General features: G+C 50.0%; 3 protein-coding genes across 13 annotated transcripts in view; 1 reads left to right on the top strand and 2 right to left on the bottom strand.

Moving 5' to 3' along the window:
- The first annotated feature begins 174 nt into the window (after nt 1–174).
- Nucleotides 175–5734, top strand: MLX (MAX dimerization protein MLX). 6 transcript variants are annotated; one of them, XM_033182951.1, is made up of 8 exons: nt 176–299; nt 753–789; nt 1266–1355; nt 1631–1737; nt 1998–2097; nt 2300–2399; nt 3103–3304; nt 4601–5734. In XM_033182951.1, the coding sequence occupies exons 1-8, from the start codon at nt 258–260 to the stop codon at nt 4655–4657; spliced, it is 735 nt and encodes a 244-aa protein (XP_033038842.1). In that variant the 5' UTR covers nt 176–257; the 3' UTR covers nt 4658–5734. The 6 variants fall into 6 exon arrangements, with proteins under 6 accessions (XP_033038844.1, XP_033038842.1, XP_033038843.1 ...); XM_033182950.1 differs by having other exon boundaries at nt 191–299; nt 711–789; XM_033182948.1 differs by having other exon boundaries at nt 200–461.
- On the bottom strand, nt 5326–12056 carry PSMC3IP (PSMC3 interacting protein). 3 transcript variants are annotated; one of them, XM_033182957.1, is made up of 8 exons: nt 10669–12054; nt 10481–10581; nt 10100–10322; nt 7126–7237; nt 6495–6640; nt 6329–6382; nt 6125–6184; nt 5326–6043 (listed from the first exon to the last, which is right to left on the bottom strand). In XM_033182957.1, exons 4-8 carry the CDS (start codon nt 7223–7225, stop codon nt 5987–5989), a joined length of 417 nt encoding a protein of 138 aa, XP_033038848.1. In that variant the 5' UTR covers nt 7226–7237; nt 10100–10322; nt 10481–10581; nt 10669–12054; the 3' UTR covers nt 5326–5986. The 3 variants fall into 3 exon arrangements, with proteins under 3 accessions (XP_033038848.1, XP_033038845.1, XP_033038847.1); XM_033182954.1 differs by having other exon boundaries at nt 10233–10322; nt 10669–12052; XM_033182956.1 differs by lacking the exon at nt 7126–7237 and having other exon boundaries at nt 5328–6043; nt 10233–10322; nt 10669–12056.
- A 785-nt stretch (nt 12057–12841) lies between these two features.
- RETREG3 (reticulophagy regulator family member 3) overlaps nt 12842–24625 on the bottom strand; it is a 31876-nt gene continuing 20092 nt past the window's right edge. For 2 of the 4 annotated variants that reach the window (XM_033182939.1, XM_033182940.1), the window contains exons 4-10: nt 21781–21811; nt 20712–20838; nt 20004–20088; nt 18425–18562; nt 16790–16872; nt 16016–16148; nt 14664–15601 (exon numbers count right to left, since the gene is read on the bottom strand). In XM_033182939.1, the coding sequence (XP_033038830.1) occupies nt 15144–15601; nt 16016–16148; nt 16790–16872; nt 18425–18562; nt 20004–20088; nt 20712–20838; nt 21781–21811 (1055 nt within the window). In that variant the 3' untranslated portion in view covers nt 14664–15143. Of the gene's footprint in view, nt 15602–16015; nt 16149–16789; nt 16873–18424; nt 18563–20003; nt 20089–20711; nt 20839–21780; nt 21812–24625 lie in introns of all 4 variants that reach the window. The other 2 variants (XM_033182937.1, XM_033182938.1) reach the window with 2 other exon arrangements.

Below are 24625 nucleotides of genomic sequence, written 5' to 3'. Positions count from 1 at the left end.
TCCAATGCCTAACCCAGGGAGGGCAGGCACGGCGGGGAGCAGTCCCGAAGGCGGCTAGCGGCTGGCGCCAGGCCGAGCGCCGGGCTTTGACGGCTGGAATCCCGGAGAAAAGTCTTTGGGCCGCGCATGCGCGATGCTCTCGCCTTGCCCCACCTCTCGGTCGCGGATTGGCGGGCGTGGGTCACGTGGGTACACCACCCGCTTCCTCGCCGCAGGGGGCCCGCCCGCCGGCTCGTTTCCGGTCCGGAGGGTCCAAGATGACAGAGCCGGGCGCCTCTCCCGAGGACCCTTGGGTCAAGGCAAGCCCCGTGGGCGCGCACGCCAGCGAGGGGAGGGCGGGTCGGGCTCGTGCACGTAGGGGGGCCGGAAGACGAGGGGCTTCCCTCCTGTCTCCAAAGTCCCCCACGCTCTCCGGGCCCCGGGGCTGCAGAGAAGACAGCTCTCTCCCCGCGTGTGCCAAGGTGGGGAGACAAACGAGGCGTGTGCGCGCGAGTCGGGGGAACGGGGTACTGGGGTGGAGTAGGGGCGGAAGAGATCATACACTGGGGAGGCGCTCGCACGGCCTAGCCCGTGCCAAGTCTCGGGGGAATCATTAAGGTGCCCGCGCACCCCGGGCTGTGTGTGCGCGAGCGCGCAAGGTGACAGAGGCGCCTTCCCGGAATGCGGGGCGCGCTGTGTGTGCCTGCAGTGAAAGTGTCGCCTCCCCCCAGGGGCGGAGGTCTGACGGGCCCCTCCCGTGCTCTGTGCCGCAGGTGGAGTATGCCTACAGCGACAACAGCCTGGACCCCGGTGAGTAGCTCCCCCATCTTAAGCTCTAGAGATACACTCCGGCCCAGGCTCTCTAGAATTCTTGTGGTGTTGCCAACCACGCCTGAGCACAGTCCACTGTCCCTGAGCAGAGTTCCTGGCTTGAGACAGCAGGAGCTGAAGGACGAGGGCAGAAAACAACTGAGGGTGACACCTAGTTCCCTCTGTTCTGGAACAGGGAAGTGGTGGAACTAGTGGCAGCTGATCACTCACACTCTGTCACGTCCAGATGCCCGTTTGTGAGCCAGGGGGTATCATGCAGGCCTATGGAGCAGTGTAGACACTAGGGAGCAGAGCGCTGCAGCCTGGTCTGGCTGGAAGTGGAGGGCCAGTATGGTTGGCTTTGGGTTGAAGGGAAGAGGTCAGCATTTAAGAAAGCCATTGTGTCCTACAGGTGTCTGAGGGTCTGGCAGTGTTCCCCACCGTGCCGCTTAGTGATTGGGGCCTCTCTTTTCCAGGGCTTTTTGTAGAAAGCACCCGCAAGGGGAATGTAGTGTCCAGAGCTAATAGCATCGGTTCCACCAGTGCCTCTTCTGTCCCCAACACAGGTAGGCAGTTACATCCCCCCCACCTCGAGGGGCTCAGATATGTCATAATTGTAGTACCTTTCCTAGACAGGGGAGCCCCAGCCATCCACACAGGGGTGCCGGAGCCCAAGTATCAGACACAGGGTCTCACCATCTTTCACCTCATCTGGAACATTAGGTTCTCTGTCCATCTGCCTTCTCTGGACACCAGGTTCTTCCCAGATGGGGAAAGGTAGGCTAGCTGGACCCCATTGGGCCCCAAGATGACCTCTCCCTGCCCCCATCTCTGAGCGTAGATGACGAGGACAGTGATTACCACCAGGAGGCCTACAAGGAGTCCTACAAAGACCGGCGGCGGCGCGCACACACTCAGGCTGAGCAGAAGAGGAGGGACGCCATCAAGGTGACCAGGGAGGCCTGCGCCTCAGCCAGTGCAGGAGGGCCCTGCATAGTTCAGCTTCCCTGTGCCCTGACCCTCTCAGACAGTCCCAGGCACCCTAGGGGGTGGGCAGATAGTCTAGTCCCAGGCACGAACACCTCCATTGCAGCCTTCCCAACCCATTGTGTTTGTGAGCGTAGAACTTGGTATCACGAAAGCAGTTTGTGCCAGTTTGCTTTAATCTCTCAGGGTTAAAAAACCCATTTCCCCTGCTGTTTCCACAGAGAGGCTATGATGACCTTCAGACCATCGTCCCCACTTGCCAGCAGCAGGACTTCTCCATTGGCTCCCAAAAGCTCAGCAAAGCCATCGTTCTACAAAAGAGTATGGCTAGGGAAAGCACTGGAGGGGCTGGAGCCAAGAGGGGCTGTGAAGAGGCCAGTGCCTCCTACCCACCCATGGCTCGGCCTTGGTGTGGTGATTGTCATGGGATAGTTGGGGTCTAGGGGAAGGGGAACAAAGTCAGCCTTATCTTCCTGTTTGAGAATACTTCTGTACCTACCCTCTTTTCCTGCCCCTACCCTAGCCATTGACTACATTCAGTTTTTGCACAAGGAGAAGAAAAAGCAGGAGGAGGAGGTGTCCACGTTACGCAAGGATGTCACGGCCCTAAAGATCATGAAAGTGTAAGAGGGGTGCTGAATGGGGGGAACCAGAGCTTCTTTTTTTTTTTTTTTTTTTTTTTTTTGAGGCGGAGTCTCGCTCTGTCGCCCGGACTGGAGTGCAGTGGCCAGATCTCAGCTCACTGCAAGCTCCGCCTCCCGGGTTCACGCCATTCTCCTGCCTCAGCCTCCCGAGTAGCTGGGACTACAGGCGCCCGCCACTTCGCCCGGCTAGTTTTTGTATTTTTAGTAGAGATGGGGTTTCACCGTGTTAGCCAGTATGGTCTCGATCTCCTGACCTCGTGATCCGCCCGTCTCGGCCTCCCAAAGTGCTGGGATTACAGGCTTGAGCCACCGCGCCCGGCCGGGAACCAGAGCTTCTAAGGCAACTTCATTGCACACCCTCCCTTGTTCAAAGGCTACATCAGTTACTACAGTATAGATAATGCTCTCAGTTCCTGAGCTAGCCAGTAGAAGCAGGACTGTGTATCCCCAGCTGTCCTTACACATGGCAGACACTCAGGAAATACCTGTTGGATTAATGGAAGGAAGGTTGGAGAGAGAGGGCCACCATTTCCTGGCCTGGAAGCAGTATTTCCCTGATAATGAACCCCACCCAGAAGCTCTCTGGGGATGCCATTCCTGGGAGTACACAGGGTAGTCCCATCATTTTTCTTGGGTGGGCGGAGCTGCTCCAGCACCTCAGCCCTGGCCTGCCTGCTTTTAGGAACTATGAGCAGATTGTGAAGGCACACCAGGACAACCCCCACGAAGGGGAGGACCAGGTCTCTGACCAGGTCAAGTTCAACGTGTTTCAAGGCATCATGGATTCCCTGTTCCAGTCCTTCAATGCCTCCATCTCCGTGGCCAGCTTCCAGGAGCTGTCAGCCTGTGTCTTCAGCTGGATTGAGGAGCACTGTAAGCCTCAGGTATGGGGCAACAGTGGGCACAGGGCCTGCGGTTTTCTCTACCATCAAGCAAAGTGGCCCAAGCCATCAGCTGTTGAGAAAAGCATGGCAGCTGCTTTTAGATCTTAAGGGTATTTCTGCAGCTTTCAGGGCCCTGGTATTTCCCGTTTCTTTGCTGTCTAACCCCCATCTTCATGTTATGGTTTCATTTGGCAAGTGTGGTGTGAGCTCAATGTCAAGTCCAGCTCTTGGCTTTCGTCTAGCCTATGTTATCGCTGCACCTGTATGGAAGCCCCAGGCCTCTGCAGCAGAATTGGAAACATGGAAATCCTGGGACCCTACCTCCAGGCCCACTAAAGTAGTTGCCCCAAGAGCTTTTTAAAAATGTATTTATAATGGAGATGTGCTAATGGTATTGCACTAAGTCTTCTAATTGAAGTCTGATTGCTTTTTCTGAGGCTTTAAACTTGTGTCTGAGATTTCTTGTTTGTGGCACAATCTCGACTCACTGCAGCCTCCATCTTCTGGGTTCACGCCATTCTCCTGCCTCAGCCTCCTGAGTAGCTGGGACTACAGGTGTGCGCCACCACACCCAGCTAATTTTTAGTAGACAGGGTTTCACTATGTTAGCCAGGATGGTCTCGATCTCCTGACCTTGTGATCCACCCGCCTTGGCCTCCCACAAGTGCTGGGATTATAGGCATGAGCCACTGCGCCCAGCCTCGTTTCCCAGCATTTTTATTGTGAAACACATTAAACATATTGCGATGTTGAGAGGACTTCACAGTGAACACTCGTATACCCACTACCTTAATTTTACCAAAACATTTTACTGTATTTCCATCTCTCCATCCTGCTTCAGGAGCACCTCAAGTAAACTGCAGACAGACATCAGTACTTCCTGGGGGGCTTTTTTTTTTTTTTTTGGAGACAGAGTCTCACTCTGTCACCGAAGCTGGAGTGCAGTGGTACGATCTCAGATCACTGCAACCTCCACCTCCTGGGTTCAGGCAATTCTCGTACCTCAGCCTCTTGAGTAGCTGGAATTACAGGCATGCGCCACCATACCTAATTTTTGTATTTTTAGTAGACACGGGGTTTCACTATGTTGGCCAGGCTGGTCTTGAACCTCAGGTGATCCCCCCGCCTTGGCCTCCCAAAGTGCTGGGATTATAGGCATTAGCCACGACACCTGGCCCCCGGGGGCTATTTTTAATGCACTTTTCTGAAGTATGTGGCTGATCTAGGCAGGCATCTTTGAAACTACGCTGCACTGACCTGGGCATTGTCTATTTCTTCCTCTGCTGCCCTCGCCAGACCCTGCGGGAGATTGTGATTGGCGTCCTGCACCAATTGAAAAACCAGCTTTACTGACCAGTTCTTGGAAACCTGCAGAACAGCCAAGAGGCCCTTGAATCTCTACTTGGCCACTGAACTGCTGGGCCCGGGTGACTGGACTACAACACCTCACACTGCTCAGCTGGTTTCTACTTGGTGTTTGGTTTTCCCAGCCCCATTTTATCTTCAGTGGAGCTGCGGTGTTTTGTGAAAGCTTCTGATTAATTTATTATATTGACGATAAAACTCAGACCTAACCAGCCTATCCCCCACTCCATGGAAGTCCTTGGGATGGGTGTCTGCTCTGGACACCCCAAAGAGCTCCTGCCCTCTCAGCCCTTTCTTCAAGCCTCAGATTTCTACTCATGATCTACACAGATTTGGAAACTGTTTTTTCTGTTTTGGTCTCTTGGGCAACATTTGGCCCACGTTTGGGCATTTTGGCAGTAGCTGTATGGGCGAAAAAGAGTAAGAGGAAATATTCCCACCGACACGAAGGGTGAAAGGGTACCTTGTGCCTAGACTAGGGCTGCCTGGTCAGTCCCAGGTGAGGCCAAGGGCTTTCTGGCCATCTGAGGGAGGGGCCACCAGGTTCCTCCCCTCGCTTCATAATCCATCACCTTCCTCCTCTGCTCTGGGTGGTAAGGGAAGCCCTCCTGGTTCCCACAGGCCGTGATGCTGCAGAGGCAGGTGTAGTACAGCAGTACATACTGGAAATCTTTTATTTTTCTAAATACCAATGCAGTTTTGCTACGGTTACAATTTTGAAATATTAACTGGGCCTCAAAATCACCCCCAGCTTCTCTGTCAAGCATATCGTGGCCTCTCCCATGTCTCAGTGTTGCCTGCGTTTCTCCCAGGACTTGGGGGTGGGGTGAAAGAGTACAAAAGATACTCGAAAGGTCTCCTGGGGTACACAAGCCCAGTAGGTCCTGAGTGAAGCTGCGGGCCCTCCAAATGTTCGTTTTATAGCAACTTCTCTCTACCTTAGTTCTCCAGGTTCACTTCTGCCTTCCTCAGGTTTGGTATCTGGCAGGTTTGACTATCCAGAGAAAATTAAATATTTTTATATCAAATTAAATTACAATAAATGTTGCCAAATGCTTTCCTTTAGCATTGTTCCAAGTCTAAATGTTAACCGCAAGCTACTGCAATTTAGACAATGAAATGGGCTGGGTCTACCCCAGCCACCAGCCCTCATCCTCCACCCAGTGCTCTGGTTTATGCCTGTCTCCTGACTGCTTTGCTTAAAGGTGAAAAGCAGCAGGAACGACAACAAAAGCCAACCAAAAACAAGGTAGCCAGTCTAGGACATCTCACTCTTCTGACATCCTGCAGTCCCCACCACTCCGGACCGCGGGCCCCTCAGGGGTCTGGGAGTGTGACATTGTAATCTTCATCCGTCTCTATCCCAACTTCCTCCTGTGGGCAGGGAGAGAAGTGAATGAGATGTCACCAGGATAAGACCACAGGGAAGCAAAGAAGGAAGAGAGTACTACTTACAAAGAACTGCTTCTTGCTCTTGGGGTATCCTTCAAGTATTGCATCAGACAGCTCTGTAGCCTGACAAGAAATAAAACCACCCGTTTTCAGATGGGCAGCACTGGGCACTACCTGTCAGTTTATGATATTGGGTGGTTGTTGATCCAGTGCCTGCCATTTTCAAAAGCACTTCTAGGGCCTGTCTCAGAGCTCCCACACACTTACCATCCTCTTCCTCTTCCTCCACTCCTTACAGTACTTCTGCCTCTCTCTGTATACCTAGAAGGAAAAAGCAAGTTCCTCTAACTCCTCAGAACCATAGCAGCCCTCTGGGGCTCAGCCCTCATATTCACTCTGGACCTGCAGAGTGGTCCTCCAGCCTCCAGCTCACCTGCTCTTTCTCTTCTGGAGTCACATGATTGGTAGCTGCTTTAATGTTCTTCAATCTCTCTCTGTAGCCAGCACATTCCTTCTTTAACTCCTGGATTTCTTTCTGCATCTCTGGTGTGGTCAGGGCACTAGATAATTCCTTGAGCTCTGAAACCACACCCCCTGGGGTTACTTGCTACCCCTGAGGAAGGAGTTCTGTCTTTCCCAGTGGGTGCTCCCTGAGGTGTTCAACCTTGCTCTGGATCTGTCATCTCACATGGAAAAGCTCAGGAAACTAAGCCTTACAGGATCATTAGTTTATTCTTCTAATTTTCTTTCCTTCTCCATCTACAAGTAGCATGGGTGTGAGGTGGAACACTTAGGCGTAGCCAGTTAAAGAAGCAAGAATAAAGGGAAACATGAGGACAGTGTACTGATAATTGTGGCAGGGGGAGCAAATGCGTATCTTGTCCATTTGTTGGTACACAAAAGCCATTAGTTATCCTACATTTCGTTTTATGCCTAAGGGAGCCCAGCAAAGGGGTCTTAGCTGCAATAAGATGCTGCAGTCATTGAACCATTCATTTAGTAATTCCCGACCTCTAGAATGAACCTAAGCCTATGGGCACTTTTGAGGGGCTACCCAGTCCTACCAGCCTCCATGTAGCGGCAGCTCTGCTGCAAGCTCTGCACCTTAGCAGTGAGGGCCACGATTTTGCCATCTAGGCCTTGAAGGTCAGCATCACTCACCATGTCAAACTGGTCCTACCAGACAAAGAGGGAAAATACAAGCGAACTGTTGTGAGGCACAAAGATGGGAACACACACCTGGGAAGGCACCATTTAGATACGCTCAGGAACCAGCCACACCCCAAACTCTCCAGAGGGTCTGCAGAAATAGTGGGAGAGTACTTTTGAGAAATCGTTTTCAGTTAAGGAGCGACCCCACTAAAAAGGTAGGAAAGAAAACCTGAAATCTAATGCCTGTCCTTAAGCAGCTACCAGGTTGACAGGATACTGATTAGGACAGAAATCTTCCCATTCGGTGATAAAACCACTACCTGGGCTGAAGCAGCTAAGTAACATTGTTCCCAAGGTGGGGAAACCTAGGTCATGGGTTTCCATAATAGATAGAAACTGGACAGGTGAAGAAGCATGATGGATGGGATGGATGGACTTCTTTTCTCCTTTCCTGTCCTGCCTTCCCATTCTTCTTTCCATCTTCCTTTCTCTCTCCCTCCTTTTCTCCTCCCTCCCTTCCTTCTTCCTTTCCTTTCCCCTCTCTTCTCTCTCTCTTCCTCCTTCCCTCTTTTCCTTTCTTTCTCTCACTGTCGCCCAGGTCAGAGTGCAGCGGTGCAATCTTGGCTGACAGCAACCTCCGCATCCCGGCCTCAAGCGATTCTCATGCCTCAGCCTCCTGAGTAGCTGGGATTATAGGTGTGTACTACCAAGTGCAGCTAAGTTTTGTATTTTTAGTAGAGAAGGGGTTTCACCATGTTGCCCAGGCTGGTCTCAAACTCCTGGGCTCAAGTGATCCATCCGCCTCGGCCTCCCAAAGTGCTGGGATTACATGCATGAGCCACTGTGCCAGGCCTTGGGATCCATGTAGATAATGGATTCCAGTAAGTCTGAGGAGCTCCTCTCATGAGGGGCCACTGCTAGAAAATAACTGCATTGGGGATCAGTGTGGGGGTGGGGGAGGTCACATCAGTTGGTGATGGGGAGCAGGTTGAAAAAGTATGCCAACCAGTGCAGTCTGGACTCTACACTTGGGCAAGGTGAACCTATAGGGCAGAGGCCAGCAAACTATGGCCAGCAAACCAAATCCTGCCAGATGCATGTTTTTGAAAACAAAGTTTTATTGAAACAGCCTTACCCATTCATTTACATAGTCTACAGCCGCTTCTGCTCTATAGTGGCAGAGGTGAATAGTTGTGGCAGTTGTACAGCCAGTCATGACAAGAGATACATATGGCCCACAAATCCTAAAAATACTGTCTGGCCATTTACAGAAAACCTTTGCTAAACCCTCCTTTAGAGAATTTTCTTTAGATGAGTAACACAACACAGCCTGTTTTAGGAAAGTTGGCCTTGAAAGTGGTTTGGTTCAGTTTAACGAGTAATATCTGCTGGATGTTAGATACTGCGGAGGTGCCGATCAGATAAAAATGAATTGAGAAATGAGGTCTGCCCTAGAGGAACTTCAGTTGAATAAAGGAGACAAGTAAAAATAATTGTAATACAACAGGCCTTAAAAGAGATAAGGGCCAGGGCCAGGTGCGGTGGCTCATGCCTGTAATCCCAGCACTTTGGGAGGCTGAGGCAGGTGGATCACAAGGTCAAGAGATGGAGACCATCCTGGCTAACACGGTGAAACCCCATCTCTACTAAAAACACAAAAACAAAACAAAACGAAAAAAAATTACGCGTGGTGGCAGGTGCCTGTAGTCCCAGCTACTCAGGAGGCTGAGGCAGGAGAATGGCGTGAACCCGGAGGTGGAGCTTGCAGTGAGCCGAGATCGCGTCACTGCACTCCAGCCTGGGCGGCAGAGCGAGACTCTGTCTCAACAATGACAACAACAAAAAACAACAACAAAAAGAGGTAAGGGCCTGAAAAAAACAATTAGCTCAGGGCATTCAAGGAAGATTTCTGGAGAAAGTGATGTCTAAGTGAAATCCTAAAGGAAAGTAAGAGTTGGCCAGGAAGAGAAGCAGGTACAGGGAAGACAACATGCGAAGGACAGAGCAGTAAAACACATCAGAATTATCTAGTGTTCGTGGATAGAAAAAGGATGAGGATTGGTGAGGCCAGAGGCTGGCTGGGGTGTCTTCTGGTGCCTTTTACATGTTTTTTGCAGCACTAGAGAGCCACTGAAGAGTTTCAAATAGGGAAGGTGCATGACCAGATCTATTTAGACAGATCATTCTGACTGCAATGTTTAAGATATGTTTGAAAAGCCAAGATCTGTTAGGGGGATGTTGCAACAGATGAAGAGGGCGTGAACTAGAGCAGCCATGGCAGATGGAAAGGAGAGTGGATTCAAGAATGGAAAAATCAGCCAGGCTCTGTGGCTCATGCCTGTCATCCCAGCACTTTGGGAGGCCAAGACAGGAGGATCACGTGAGCCCAGGAGTTCAAATCAACCTGGGCAGCATAGCAAGACCCATCTCTATAAAAATAAAAAATAAAATACAAAAACAGACAACGGAAAAATCAGCCGGACTTGACAGTTGACTAGTAAAGGAAGTCAAGAATTGCTCCCAAGTTTCCGGTTTGCATGAAGAGTAATTCCATTAGGGAGAAGAATGTTAGAAAGAAACCAGTGCGGGGTAGGGGGAAGATGAGGCATTCTACTGTGGCAATTTTGACTCTGATATTAATGCCTGACAGATTCCAGCTGGAGGTCTGGGCTGGAGAATATAAATTTGATATGTGTGTTTAGAGAAACGGATGGAGGCAGGACGAACATCATTTGTCAGAGGGTGTTGCCAATCTAGACGATAAAAAATAAGAGCTTTGAAGTGGATATGGATCTTGGTAGCAACAATACAGGATCTTCTGTCATCCATCATATTGTAAATCTGGAAACCTCGTGAAGTTGGGATCCTAACAAGAGAAGTACACACCTTGATTTAAGGATGGTGCCCTAAGACAGGCGAGTTTTCCATGGGGGGCCTCTCCCCAAAAGAGTTCACACTAGGAGTAGATTCACCCGTTGTCGGGCTCTCATGGGTGACAACTGGCGCAGGTTCTCCTCACCTGATCCGCAAAATAGATTTTCTGCTTGCCGTATATCTTCTCTTTGATCTTGCCTTGTTGTGCCAGCTGCTCCAGCGTCTTCACCACCACCTGGCAGAGGAGAGAAGAGGGGCAATCAGAGGAGTCTGGGCCTGGGTCTGGGGAAATTCTGCCAGTGATGTGGAAAACGCCCAAGGCTCCAAAGGGCACGACCCCAGTCTGATTCCAGGGAGTCCGACGGAGAGGGAATCCCGGGAGAGGGTCCTCACCGCCTTGCCCAGTCCGTGTTCCCGCTGCAGGTTCCCGAACACATCCTGGGCGCTGTAGGGCCGGTTCTGCTCCTGCAGGTACCTCAGGAGGATCCCTGCGGCTACGGAGAAAAAGGGGAGGGGGCCACTCAACCGACCTCCTCACCCACTGCCCTCCCGGGTCTTCCCCGCGCCCAAGCCGCCGTTACCTCCCGCTGCAGCTTCTCCCCGGCATTTACTCATCGCCTTTCCCGCCACCCGACTCAGAAAGCCGGACGTTGCAGTTGCTCGGGGCGACGGCTCCTTCCGGGGACGGGGGGGGGGGGGGTGGGGATCGGACCTCGAACGGTGATTGGCTGAAGGGGAAGTCTTCCGGAGCAACAAGGCGACCCCTCCCGGACCCCATAGTTCATTTCAGGCCGGAACTTGCGCATCCGGGCCGGACCTCGAGCCTCTGCGAAGGCGCCGGCGTGCCCACAGCTGAGGTTTCCTCTTTCTGCCCCCGGGAACGAAGGCTGTAGCAGAGAAGGCCTTCAATTTTCGAGACGCAGTTCCAGCCGCAGCTGAGCACTGCTGACCTTGAGTTAGGTCGAGTGTTGGGACTGGAAGACATTTCAGACATCAGCTGCCGCGCTGGGCAAGCGACCATCTCAAAGTTACCGCACAGGGACGTGCCCTGATCCCACGGTCCAATGCTCTTTTGTCGGTTAGTTTTGTCATTTGTAAAATAGGAACAGTAGATAGTGATAGGAAAGTGGTTGTGAAAACAACACAAGTGGTTGTGAAAGCTAAGCGTCTTGGTCGGGCACTGTGGCATGTCACACCTGTAATCCTATCACTTTGGGAGACTGAGGCGGGCGGATCGTTTGAGCACACGAATTCGAGACCAGCCTAGGCAACGTGAAACCCCATCTCTGCAAATAAAGTACAAAAAGTTACGCGTGGTGGCGCGCTTCTATGGTCCCTGTTACTCTGGAGGCTGAGGTGGGACGGTCACCAGAGCCCCGGAAATCGAGGCTGCAGTGAGCCACCATGAGCGCGCCACTGCAGCCTGGCGACAGAGCGAGACGCAGTCTCGAACAAAAAAATAGGAAGGGGACAGCTAAGCGCCTTGGAGAGCAACCACCCTTATTTGCCTAATACCGAGCTTCGCACCCAGGGGGCACTCGACACCTGCTGTAGTTTGGACGCCAAGGAAAGATAGTGTTCGGAGGGGGCTACTGTTCAACCACAAAGCTTGTGGAAAAGTTTGTTAGCCCAGTCAATCTCAGGGCAACACCTGGCAGGTGCTTTCCACCCTTGACCACAGTGGCCAATGGGACAGAGCCTGAAATAAGTATTTCTAGTTTCTGAGGTCAGCTGAAGGCCAAAGAGCAGCTGTCCCTTCAGCTCAAACCATCCAGTGGAGGAGCAAGATGCTACTTTTTAAAGCCTTCTGCTACCTACAACCTCCTTAGCCTTTAAAACGTGTGCTTGTCTCTGCACGTTTAGGAGGCAATATTAAGAATTAGAAATGGGCCGGGCGCGGTGGCTCAAGCCTGTAATCTCAGCACTTTGGGAGGCCGAGACGGGCGGATCACGAGGTCAGGAGATCGAGACCATCCTGGCTAACACGGTGAAACCGCGTCTCTACTAAAAAATACAAAAAACTAGCCGGGCGAGGTGGCGGGCGCCTGTAGTCCCAGCTACTCAGGAGGCTGAGGCAGGAGAATGGTGTAAACCCGGGAGGCGGAGCTTGCAGTGAGCTGAGATCCGGCCACTGCACTCCAGCCTGGGCCACAGAGGGAGACTCCGTCTCAAAAAAAAAAAAAAAAAAGAATTAGAAATGAAGGCGCCGAGCGCGGTGGCTCACGCGTGTAATCCCATCACTTTGGGAGGCCAAGTTGGGCCCATCACAAGGTCAGGAGATCGAGACCATCCTGGCTAACATGGTGAAACCCCATCTCTACTAAAAATACAAAAAATTAGCCAGGTGTGGTGGTGGGCGCCTGTAGTCTCAGCTACTTGGGAGGCTGAGGCAGGAGAATGGCGTGAACCCGGGAGGTGGAGCTTGCAGTGAGAGGAGATCCCCACTGCACTCCAGCCTGGGCAACAGACCGAGACAACGTCTCAAAAAAAAAAAAAAAATTAGAAATGAAGGAAATACAGGCTAAATACTAGCCAAGAGTGCCAGTTATGCTGATGGTGGGGCTCTCACAGGAAGGAAAGTAGCCTCATACAATGGTGATGTTCTGGCCATCACAAAGGAAAAATAGGGGTGGGCTGGTGGGTCCCTCATACCTGGGCTTCCTCTTTTAAGGCTATCACTTCAAATTAATCAGAACTCAGATTTACAAAAGAAGACCTATCAAGGGTAGGACACCACTCAGCATCAGTCTCTTAAAGATTGTTCTCATACAAGATTTATTCCCCAGCACACCCCTCCCCTCCTCAGTTCACAGTGGAGACTATGGAGATTCAGAGTAGGATTCCCCCAGATACAAGAAACACCTTCCGAAGATTTTACTCTCCTTCCTTCCCTCCCTCTTGCCAACTCCCAAGGCCTGAAGCACACACTCATGCAAACACACGAAATCCCCCTCCTTCCCCACACCTCCTATCTTTCCACATCAGAGCTCACCTGTAAGACATCTGAACTTGAGAAGAGAAGTGTCCAAAGTCTGTTTGAGAACCCTAAAGTGGGGAGATGCCATTACCCCTGACCACCCCACTGTGAGTGACTATGAGACACCTAACTCTTCCCCCTTCTTACTGTCAACCACTTTTACTCCCTGGCCTCTGTACCTTCTCCATCAACCAAGAGCAAACATGTCAGCACACCCCCACCTGCAGTACATGAAAACAGGCTCTGTCCAACATCCCTCACCCAAGTACAGGGGTGTTGGGGGAGTGGCCCCTGAGGATCAGCAAAGGGTTAATGCAGAAGGAAAGAGGACAGGAGAGTTTGACTTGAGCTCTGATTGGGGAGGCAGAGGCTATAGACTGGCACAGGTTTAGAATCAATTACCATGTTTAGGTTTCTGTCTCACATGATTTCACTAGGGGCTGCAGAAGATACCCCTCAGAGGGGTCTCTGCTGACTACAGCCACATTCTTACCACTGGCTCATCCTTAAAGGAGGCCCCACCAAGTTAGGAATAAAAGCTGTAAAGGAGCTGAACAGGAAGTAAGAATAGGTGGTGCAAGAGATTATGTATGGCCCCTGGGATGAATGACATGGAGCCATTTGTAAAGTGCTACTGTATCATCCCCCCATGGAATTACTGCTTCTCCAAAGCAGGAGCAGAGGAAGGAACAGGAACATAGAAATGAGTATGGTATTGCTTTCCTCACTGCTGAGGCTGATGGCCAAATGGACCCAGGGGTTATCAGAAACCAAAGATTAACCACACAGCTCCAGAAGACTCAGTGAGACCTCAAAATACAGAGGTGCTCACTAATCCTCCCAGCCAGCTGATCCCCCTGAGCCAAGGTAATGTAGAAGAGGCCCATCCCCACATCATATTCACATTTCTTAAATTTCACAAGCAATGCTTTGGAGCATGGGGGTTCAGGCCCCAAGGAATGAGGATGGGCTAGAGGAGAGGGAGCAGGCCTGTTCTGCAAAACCAAAGGACAAGTTTACTTTAAAAAAAAAAAAAAATCACGCTGAACACAGTGGCTCACACCTATAATCCCAACACTTTGGGTGGCTAAGGTGGGCTGATCATTTGCAGTCAGGAGTTCTAGACCAGCCTGGCCAACATGGTGAAACCCCATCTCTACTAAAAACAAAAAAAAATTAGCTGGGTTTGGTGGTGCATGCCTGTAATCTCAGCTACTGAGGAGGCTGAGGCAGGAGAATTGCTTGACCCGGGAGGCGGAGGTTACAGTGAGCCAAGATCGTGCCACTGCACTCCAGCCTGGGCAACAGAGCCAGACTCTGTCTCAAAAAAGAAAAAAAAAAGAAGAAATCAAATCCTGGTTTAACAAGAGAAGATGACTAATCCCAGCACTTTGGGAGGCCAAGGCAGGTGGATCACTTGAGGTTAGGAGTTGGAGACCAGCCTGGCCAACATGGTGAAACCCTATTTCTACTAAAAATATAAAAAAAAATTAGCCGGGCATAGTGGTGGGCACCTGTAATCCTACTACTCAGAAGGCTGAGGCAAGAGAACCTCTTGAACCTGGGAGCCAGAGGTCACAGTAAGCCAAGATCACACCACTGCACTGCAGCTTGGGCAACAGAGCAAAACTGTCTCCAAAAAAGGATGATAATGTAACTACTCCAGCTGCTGCCTGACTTTGGGGGCTCTAGGGAGGCAATGAAGGGAGGAAGGCAGGCATGGGCTCTTTCAGTGAGGGCCCTTGAGCACTCATACCTAAAAGCAAACAGCAGCACCTCCTCAAAGGGGAACAAATATCCCTGACTACTTTGTTCCCCCAAAGTACCATCCTGATGGAGAGAAGCCTCCCTTGGGGGAGCACACTCTCACTTCAGTGGCTGAGCTCAGAAATGGGCATCCAGCTGGTGGGAGGGGAGTGAGTGTCCTCTCTAAGCAGGCCTCTGAACATCAACCAGGCCACGCAGCATACAAATATAATTCAGGGGAGGGGAGCTGAGTTCTTCCCTTGCCCCATCACCTTAAGTGGGATGGGGAGAAAAAAACGTAAACCACACTGACTCCCAAAAGGAGTCTCTGCCTCAGTGGCTCCTAGAACTGGCAGGGTCCAGCTGATTTAGCTCCGACTGGTCCAGAAGTTCAAAGTCATCCCCCTCAGCATCAGTGTCCAGGTCTGAACTGGGGGACCGAAGGAAGCCTCTTGTTGCTCTCTGGGCAGGTGCGCCAGAAGGGCCTGGTTGGGAGGCCCCTGACAAGGCCAGCTGAATCATACCCTGGGAGACCAGGCTGGCAAGGTTGCTGGTGAGGTTGGATCCTACAGGCAGAGCACCAAGCAGGAGCTCCGGTAGCGCAGCCTCGTCCCGGCTGGCAGGTGGGGCCTGGGGCTCCTCAGCCCCTGGCGGGGAACGGTACATCAAGCTGGGCATGCCAATGCTAGTGTCGTCCTCATCATCCAGGCCAGCAGGATCCACGTTAATGGAAGGGAAGTCTGGAAGGTCTCTGGCAAAGGATTCCTCTGGATCACTGTGACCATCTAGGTCTGGTAGAATACAGAAGTGTCTTGAGTCATGGCACCTACCTGGCCCTCTTGTGCCGCAGCCCCACATGACCAGATTTTTCCCACCCTGGCTTTCTCAGGGTGAAATAAACCCATGGGACTGGTGTAACTTTCCCCTCCACTTATAGATGGCTGTGATCTCTACTGGCCACACAATTCCCCCTCTCTTCTTCTACGCCCCTTGTGAGGCTAGTGCCTGAGGCTACTAAGGGACTAAAGGCTTCGAGAAGGGCAGCAGTGCCATCCTGGCTGTAGCCACAGCCCTCAGGCTGCTCTGCCACCTGATCCATAGCTCAGAAAACAGGAGAGGAGCAGGCACCAGTATCCCCTCTGTTCAGGGAAGCTAAGAGGCAACAGTCAGAGCCATTATCAACTGAGGTCAAAGGCTCCCCTCACCTTCAGAACCTTCCGTTAGAGGTGTTTGGCCCCTTGAAAGGTTGAATGTGCCGTTGTCTGTACAGGAGACTTCAGCATCTGAGTGCTCAGAGTCTGTGATGGCCAATTCCCTGGCAACAGTAGAATCGTCCAGCTTAGGAAAAGAAAAGACCAACAAACCTGAGATAATGCCATCAGGAACCAGGTGTAGTCAGTCCCCAGGTACAGCTTTACTAATCAGCTAGCAGGAGTTATCTGAAGGCCATCAATGTAACCAGGGATAGGTGGTAACTTCAAAATCTTGACTCCTTTTAGGCTGTTCTCCCAAAGAAAACACTCATTCATAACCTCTTAAGCACAAGAAGAAAAGCAGTCCTGGGGGAGTCAATTACCTACCTACCTAAGGCAAATAATTGATCCAGAGATAACTTTTCAAAGTGGCAGGAGGATACACATACTGCACAGACCCAAGGGTGAACTGGACTGTTTAAAAGATGATCATACTAACTCCAGAAGTTCTTCCATAATGATAGGGTAAAAAGAGATATGGAAGAGTGATGCTGGGCATCAGGCTCTTAGGCTCTAACTGAGATCTAGGTTGATTACAGGAATGATATGATTTAAAAAAAAATTGAGATCTAGGAACAAAGTCTCACTTCTCTCCTTGTTACTGGTCTTGGGAACAAGGGGAGTCCAAGGCCTCAAACCTGGCTATGGCCTAAATGTGAGCTGTCAGATGGTTAAAAGGGAGCTAAAGAAAACTGGACAGTGAAGCAGCTCCCACACTCAAGATACCTGAGGACAGAAGGCAGCAAGCTCCTCTTCGCTGTCACTGTGGTTGTCCATGGCTCGTTCTGGGTGGAGAGCTCTGCGGCGTACTGTGTGGGAAGAGCACAAAGCCTTGCTTGATACCTTCCCACCAGCGTAAAAACCCCTTTGGACTTTAAAGGCATAAAATCAGAACACAAAACAAAGAGCCTCTCTGAATCTGGCTCTAAGCCTACATCATAATAACAGAATGCTGAGCTGCTGAACCCAAATGGCAAGGTGAGTTGATAACACAGGAGAAAATATCTCAGCTTCCAACATCCTCTCCACCAGGCCCTACACATTTTTTTTTTTTTTGAGATGGAGTTTTGCTCTTGTTGCCCAGGCTAGAGTGCAATGGCGCGATCTCGGCTCATTGCAACCTCTGCCTCTTGGGTTCAAGCGATTCTCCTGTCTCAGCTTCCTGGGTAGCTGAGATTACAGGTGCTCACCACCACACCCAACTAATATTTACATTTTTAGTAGAGACGGGGTTTCATCATATTGGTCAAGCTGGTCTTCAACTCCTGACCTCAGGTGATCCGCCTACCTCAGCCTCCCAAAGTGCTGGGATTACAAGCGTGAACCACTGCGCCTGGCCTGGCACACATTTCTATTCTGGTCAGATGATCAAATACCAGGCTTTGTCAACAACTCTCTGGATGGCTAAAGGCAGACCTAATGTCAAGGTGTTAAGTGGACACGATCAGAGAGAGGGCAAAAGGAGATGCACACCTTGTTAAATCAGACTTCTGAGGACTGGTATTATTCAACTGGCTGCCCCAAGGGGACTTGGGCCTTGGTGACCAAGTGCAGGGCTCTTTGAAGGCCAGGACTCCATAAAACATAAAACCTGACAAGACCACACAAGGGAGGGAAAAGTCTGTACTACCATCATTAATGTGCTGCATGGATCTCAGGCTGGTACACTTACAACCTCTGAGGTAGCAGTTTTTAATCACCTTTGGGAGGCAGCTTTCAGTAGTGAAAAGAGACCAGGCTTAGGAGTTGAAAGGGTCTGCTCTGGGCTGAGCGTGGTGGCTCACATCTGTAATCCCAACACTTTGGAACGCCCAGGCAGGAGGATCACTTGAGCCCAGGAGTTCAGGATCAGCCTGGGCAACATAACGAGACCCCATCTCTACAAAAAAATATAAAATTCAGCCAGATGTGGTGATACATGCCTGGAGTCCCAGCTACTGAAGGGTTTGGCGGGGCTGAGGTAGAAGGATCACTTGAGCCTGGGAGGTCAAGGCTGCAGTGAGCCATGATCATGCCACTGCACTCCACCCTGGACAACAGAATGAGACCCTGTCTCAAAAAAAAAAAAAAAAAAAAAAGCACAAATACTAGGAATTTATCTTTACTGTCTAGCTTTTATTCAACTTGAAAGAGCTTTTATCAGATAAGTTTAAAACAGGAGCCTAGGATTCCAAATGATAAAAACTGGCAAGCCTGCATAGGTTTCCCTAGAGCAGAATATCATTTTTACCTACCAATCCTCACCCCTACCAACTACCCCCAACTTCCACTTTTGAGGACCCACCCAGTATGTCAGACCTATGGGCTTCTCCTTCTTGCCCCAAATTGCCTAAATGGAAAGAATGATACCATGACACTTACATTGTCTCTCTCTCTGCTTGGACATCATGTAGCCACGGACACTGAAGTCCAGCCGCTGCAGAGCTGGCTTCAGCCGCACATATGCTCGATCCCACAGTCGGTGGTACACAGCAAGGGGCCACATCATGACAGTGACAACTGTGAGGAGGCATGGGAAACAGTGACAAAATGGAGAAGGGGCTGCAAAAAACATTTCCAACTGTAGCGCTGCTATTGGTCCTTAGGGCTTGGACACAAAGTGTGGAACAGATCTGCCCAAGTCTGCAGGTCATCTTCACCAGTCTCCCCTACGCATGAAGTTTTTGAGGGCAGGGACTTCTATAGCTACCCACAGAGCCTAGTGCGGGGCTATGCACAGCACAGTATGCTGCTGACAGGCCAAGGGCAGAACCTGGCAATGGGTGTCACTGAGCCATAAATGGTAACAATGCCTAAAAATTACACAACAAATCATGGGAGGTTTTGATATACAAAAGCCACAGGCGTAAGTACTTAGTTCTTCCAACCCCAAGCAAGCTGAGTACATGCCAACAGGAACTAACTAAATTTACAAAACTATGCTCCAAGTGGGAAAAAAGTACTCTGGCATAAATAGAACCTAGTAGAGAAATCCCTAAGAGTTATTTATGTTCTGCTGACAATACCCTGGCTCTAAAAATTCTCTAATAAATTGGGAAAGGCAGTCCTTTTTTTTTTTTTTTTTTTTTTTTTTTGAGGCGGAGTCTCGCTCTGTCACCCGGACTGGAGTGCAGTGGCCGGATCTCAGCTCACTGCAAGCTCCGCCTCCCGGGTTCCCGCCATTCTCCTGCCTCAGCCTCCCGAGTAGCTGGGACTACAGGCGCCCGCCGCCTCGCCCGGCTAGTTTTTGTATTTTTAGTAGAGACGGGGTTTCACCGTGTTAGCCAGGATGGTCTCGATCTCCTGACCTCGTGATCCGCCCGTCTCAGCCTCCCAAAGTGCTGGGATTACAGGCTTGAGCCACCGCGCCCGGCCAAGGCAGTCCTTTATAATTGGTAATACAATACATGTTAGTGAACCCTCATCAATTTCTTTTTTTTTTTTTGAGACGGGGAGTCTCGCTCTGTCACCCAGGCTGGAGTGCAGTGGCGCGATCTCGGCTCACTGCAAGCTCTGCCTCCCGGGTTCATGCCATTCTCCTGCCTCAGCCTCCTGAGTAGCTGGGACTACAGGTGCCCACCACCACACCCAGCTAATTTTTTTTATTTTTTTATTTTTAGTAGACACAGGGTTTCACCGTGTTAGCCAGGATGGTCTCGATCTCCTGACATCGTGATCTGCCCACCTCGGTCTCCCAAAGTGCTGGGATTACAGGTGCGAGCCACCGCACCCAGCCTACCTTCAATTTCTGACTTGGTAAGAAATGAACTTTGTATGTGGAGAGCCTGCTAAAGGTAAGAAAGATATTTTCATGACGACACTAAACAGGTCACGAAAATATGCAAAGGTCATATCCTAGAGAACCGAAATATAAATGTCCTCTCCTCAGACCTAGAGTTAGCCACAGTTGGAAAGCTATGAGCAGGGTACAGTTCGTAGGGGAGGTATATTCCATACTTACGCATCAAGTAGGAGAGCAGAAGCCCAGGGACATAGCGGCCCAAGACAGCCAAAAAGGTCAGTATCCCACAGCTCAGCAAGCAGAACTGGGGAATCAAGAAAGAGTATTAAGTTTCTGCCACACTGCAGGGGACTGGGGTGGGTGTGGAGGGTTAGGGTAGAGATATAATTGAAAGACTCTGTAAGTCAAGCATGGATGTGTAGCCACTGTTGCATCCAATGGTGATTCTGTTTAGGAAGAAAAGGAGCATGTCCCCTTCTATTCAAACTCTTTTTATATGGCTAACCCCATAGGGCTGCACCTTTCATGCCAAGAAATTGGTTTGAATAGGACTTAGCCAAAAATTCTCCCTGAAAGCAACGTTGGTGGTGGTTTTTTAAGTCAACAAACACACACACAAAACCCAAAAAACACAACGTATCACATACTTAATATGACACAGAATGCACACAAGAAAGCTTTCTTTCCCATCCTGAAGCAAGAAAATGGCCTCATCTAAGTGGCAACCACACCAAATGAGCAGTCACCAAGCTCCTGTCTTAGTCCTAATGGCTGGTCAGAAGGCCCTTCCTATAGCTTCCTTCTGTCTCTATAAACATCATGGTCTTTACTTTCTTGAATGAAGACATGTAGTAAAGGAGCTGTTTCAGTTTAGCATGAACTGAACTGAGAGGCCAGAGATGACAGTGAGAAAGGGAAGAGTCTTACCTTGCCTGGGTTTTGCTTTTTGAAAAGCAAAACATTCCTTATGAAAATGGTCCCACTAACCCAGACTTCAGCTACATGGTGGCAGAGCTCGGGCACGCTGAGCAACCGAGGGTGCACAAAGCCCCAGCTATGGGAGAGAGAAGGGGGAGCTGTGAAAGGAGGGTGTTGAGGGTCCCCCCATCTTGCTGTGCAAGCAGCCAGTGCTTCCGGGTTTAAATGGGGTTTGGGGAGTGACTAGGCCCAGGTGCTTTGGAGGTGAAGCATGGCTTTCTTCTTGGCTCACCAGGTTGAAACCTGAATTTAGGTACAAGGAGGACAGACTTGTTCTGACAACTCCACCCTATGAGCAAGCAGCCCAATCCACGTGTGTAAACCTGCCCCCAGCTCCAAGGCCCTTTGTGCTTAGAAACATCTTCTTCCTTGCACTCAGACCATTCCAATTCCCTGTGATGGCAATCCAGGGATAAAAGTGAGCACAGTCTGACTGATACCACTGCTGCTAAGGGGGAGGAAATGGTGGATGTGCCCTTCAGAGAGAAAATAAATAAAGCAAAACCAAAATAAACCATAGCAGAGAAAATTCCTTGGATTAAACAAATGGAGTGGATGAACTGAGAAATGAAAGCAGGAGCTGTAAGACACAAGAGGAATCTTTGGCTTTGACTTGCTGATGCCAGGAACCAATGTGTTTTCTGACCGGGAACTTTAAATAGCCAGAGGTCACAGAAAACACTAAATGACCTGGTATAAAAGCCAGGAGACAAATGAAGTTAGCTGCCTTTAAGTTTTCTCACTGGGACTGAACAATGCAGCTGACTCCCTGGCATGTCACATTATGGGGCACTGTAATGCTTCTTTTTCAGAAACTTCTCTTGTAAAGATCAGAGGACACAGGCCATCTCAACATATTGCTGCCTGAACTTTAGGATGTGTTAAAATGATCATTTGGAACAGCCTAGGTTCTCAGCTTACACTGTGTGTCCAGAACATGGGGTTAACAACATGTAACCAGAATATTACAAGAGAATGAATCAGAGCAACAAAAAGGGATTTAATTAGTGTTCCATACCTCTCATTGTCTAATGCGTCGGGTCTTGGCACTACAATATTAAAACAAACACCAGCATTAGTTGGTAGGGAAAACTAAACATGAAAATGTTAGGCTGTTGGTCTGACAGCTCAAGTTTTAATAGGGTGGGGAAAAGAAAACAGTAATAGCTGATAAAAAAGGAGACACTGTGTTATACTGCCAGAGTTAGGGAGCTACAGACAAGGGAATAATCATACACCTACTCATTTTTCAAGGGGAAGGAAGGGAGGTCCAAATGGGCTATTTAAGCCCCCTTCTAATGACCTCAGCTGAAAGCCAAGGTGTACAAGAAAAATGGTCCATCTCACCCCTTGAGTGTGTCTGGGATGCCCATACACATCAATCTGTGCCAGGCTACACAAGGTACGTTGTAACAACTCCAACCCTAGAAATCTGCCTGTTCTTTTTTTATTTTTATCTTTTTTCAGACAGAGTCTTGGTCTGTCACCCATCCTGGAGTGCAGTGGCGTGATCTCGGCTCACTGCAAGCTCTGCCTCCCAGGTTCATGCCATTCTCCTGCCTCAGCCTCCCGAGTAGCTGGGACTACAGGCGCCCACCACAACGCCCAGCTAATTTTTGTATTTTTAGTAGAGAGACAGGGATTCACCGTGGTTTTTTTTTTTTTTTTTTTTTTTTTGCAGACAGGGTCTTGCTCTGTAGCCCAGGCTGGAGTGCAGTGGTGTGATCTCAGCTCACTCAGCCTCCTGAGTAACTGGGACTACAGGTGCACGCCACCACACCTGGCTAATTTTTGTATTTTCAGTAGAGATGGGGTTTCACCATGTTGGCCAGGCTGCTCTCGAACTCCTCCACCTCCCAAAGTGCTGGGATCACAGGCGTAAGCTACCGCACCCAGCTGAAAAATGCCTATTCTCTTTATTTTTTGGAGACAGAGTCTCACTCTGTCGCCCAGGCTGGAGTGCAGTGGCATGATCCTGGCTCACTGCAACCTCCGCCTCCAGGGTTCAAGCGATTCTCCTGCCTCAGCCTCCCAAGTAGCTGGGATTACAGGCGCCCACCACCACGCCCAGCTAATTTTTGTGTTTTTAGTAGAGACAGGTTTTTGCCATGTTGGCCAGGCTGGTCTTGAACCCCTGGCTTCAGGTGATCCACTCACCACAGCCTCCCAAAAGTGCTGGAATTACAGGTATGAGCCACCACACCCAACCTGCCTGTTCTCTTTAAAAAGAGACCCAGAGCTGGGTATAGTGATGCTCACTTATGTTCTGCCTCCTTGGGGGGCTGAGGCAGGAGGATCACTTGAGCCCAGGAGTTCAAGTCCATCCTGGGCAACATAGTGAGAACCTATCTTTAACCAAAAAAACAAGGGGGGGAGACCCATTATCTACCTGAATGATGTGTAAGTCTTTTGATATTCACCAGCCATTAGATAGGCAGATGAACTACACAATTCCTTGCAAGTCTCTATAAAATATGATGGGCATGTATTTAAAACCTGTATACTCTGGTTTGAGTATCTTGCCAACACTTCAAAATTAACATAAAATCTACATCAGTTTTCCTCTCTCACCCCTTCAAACCAACTTTCGTGTCTGCCTTTGCCTTTATCTACTAACTGTAATGCCATTCTGCCACTCTCTTAGCTTTAACCCCCATCCATTTATGTACATATATAATAATTATTATTTTTTGAGACAGGTGTCGCCCTGTTATCTAGGCTGGAGTACAGTGGTGCGATCATGGCTCACTGCAGCCTCAACCACCAGGGCTCAAGGGATCTTCCCACTTCAGCCTCCCAAGTAGTTGGGGACCACAGGTGCACGCCACCATGCCTGGCTAATTTTTTAATTTTTTGTAGAGACAAGGTTTCGCCATGTTGCCCAGGCAGGTCTCAAACTCCTGGGCCCAAGCAATTCTCCTGCCTCGGCCTCCCAAAGTGCTCAGATCACAGGCATGATCCACTGCACCTGGCCCCAACTATTTATGTCTTGATGTATCTTCCTTCTTCACAGCTCTCCAAACCATCCATCATTTGTATTCACTGAGGCCTCTCTGACTACTTCTCACAAAGACACTGCCACAGTGACCTAACAGGTCATCCTGTTCCACTTTTCCTCCTTCCATGTGGTCCTAAAAATGCTACTAATCTTTTCTATCGGCCAGGCCTGGTGGCTCATGCCTGTAATCCCAGCATTTTGGGAGGCCAAGGCAGGCAGATCACTTGAGGTCAGGAGTTCGAGACCAGCCTGGCCAACATGGCAAAACCCCATTTCTGCTAAAAAATACCAGAAAAATTAGCTGGGTGTAGTGGTGCACACCTGTCATCAGGAGACTGAGGCAGGAGAATCATCTGAACCTGGGAGGCGGAGGTTGCAGCGAGCCAAGATCATGCCACTGCACTCCAGCCCGTGCAACAAAGCCAGACTCTGTCTCAAAAAAAAAATTTCTTTTTTTTTTTTTACTTAGCTGGGTGTGGTGGTATGCACCTGTAGTCTCAGCTAATTGGGAGACTGAGGTGGGAGGATCACTTAAGCCCAGGGATTTGACGCTGCAGTGAGCTATGATCACACCACTGCACTCCAAAACCTGGACAACACAGTGAGACCTAGTTTGTTAAAAAATAAGAATAGGGCTGGGCGCGGTGGCTCATGTCTGTAATCCCAGTACTTTGGGAGGTCGAGGCGGGCGGATCATCTGAGGTTGGGAGTTCAAGACCAGCCTGACCAACATGGAGAAACCCCAACTCTATTAAAAATACAAAATTAGCTGGGTGTGGTGGTGCACGCCTGTAATCCCAGCTACTTGGGAGGCTGAGGCAGGAGAATCGCTTGAACCCAGGAAGTGGAGGTTGTGGTGAGCCGA

This window comes from Trachypithecus francoisi, unplaced genomic scaffold (genome assembly GCF_009764315.1).
Source record: "Trachypithecus francoisi isolate TF-2019V2 unplaced genomic scaffold, Tfra_2.0 Lachesis_group20, whole genome shotgun sequence".
NCBI classification, from domain to species: domain Eukaryota; kingdom Metazoa; phylum Chordata; class Mammalia; order Primates; family Cercopithecidae; genus Trachypithecus; species Trachypithecus francoisi.
This window is presented reverse-complemented; position numbering and strand designations above follow the sequence as displayed.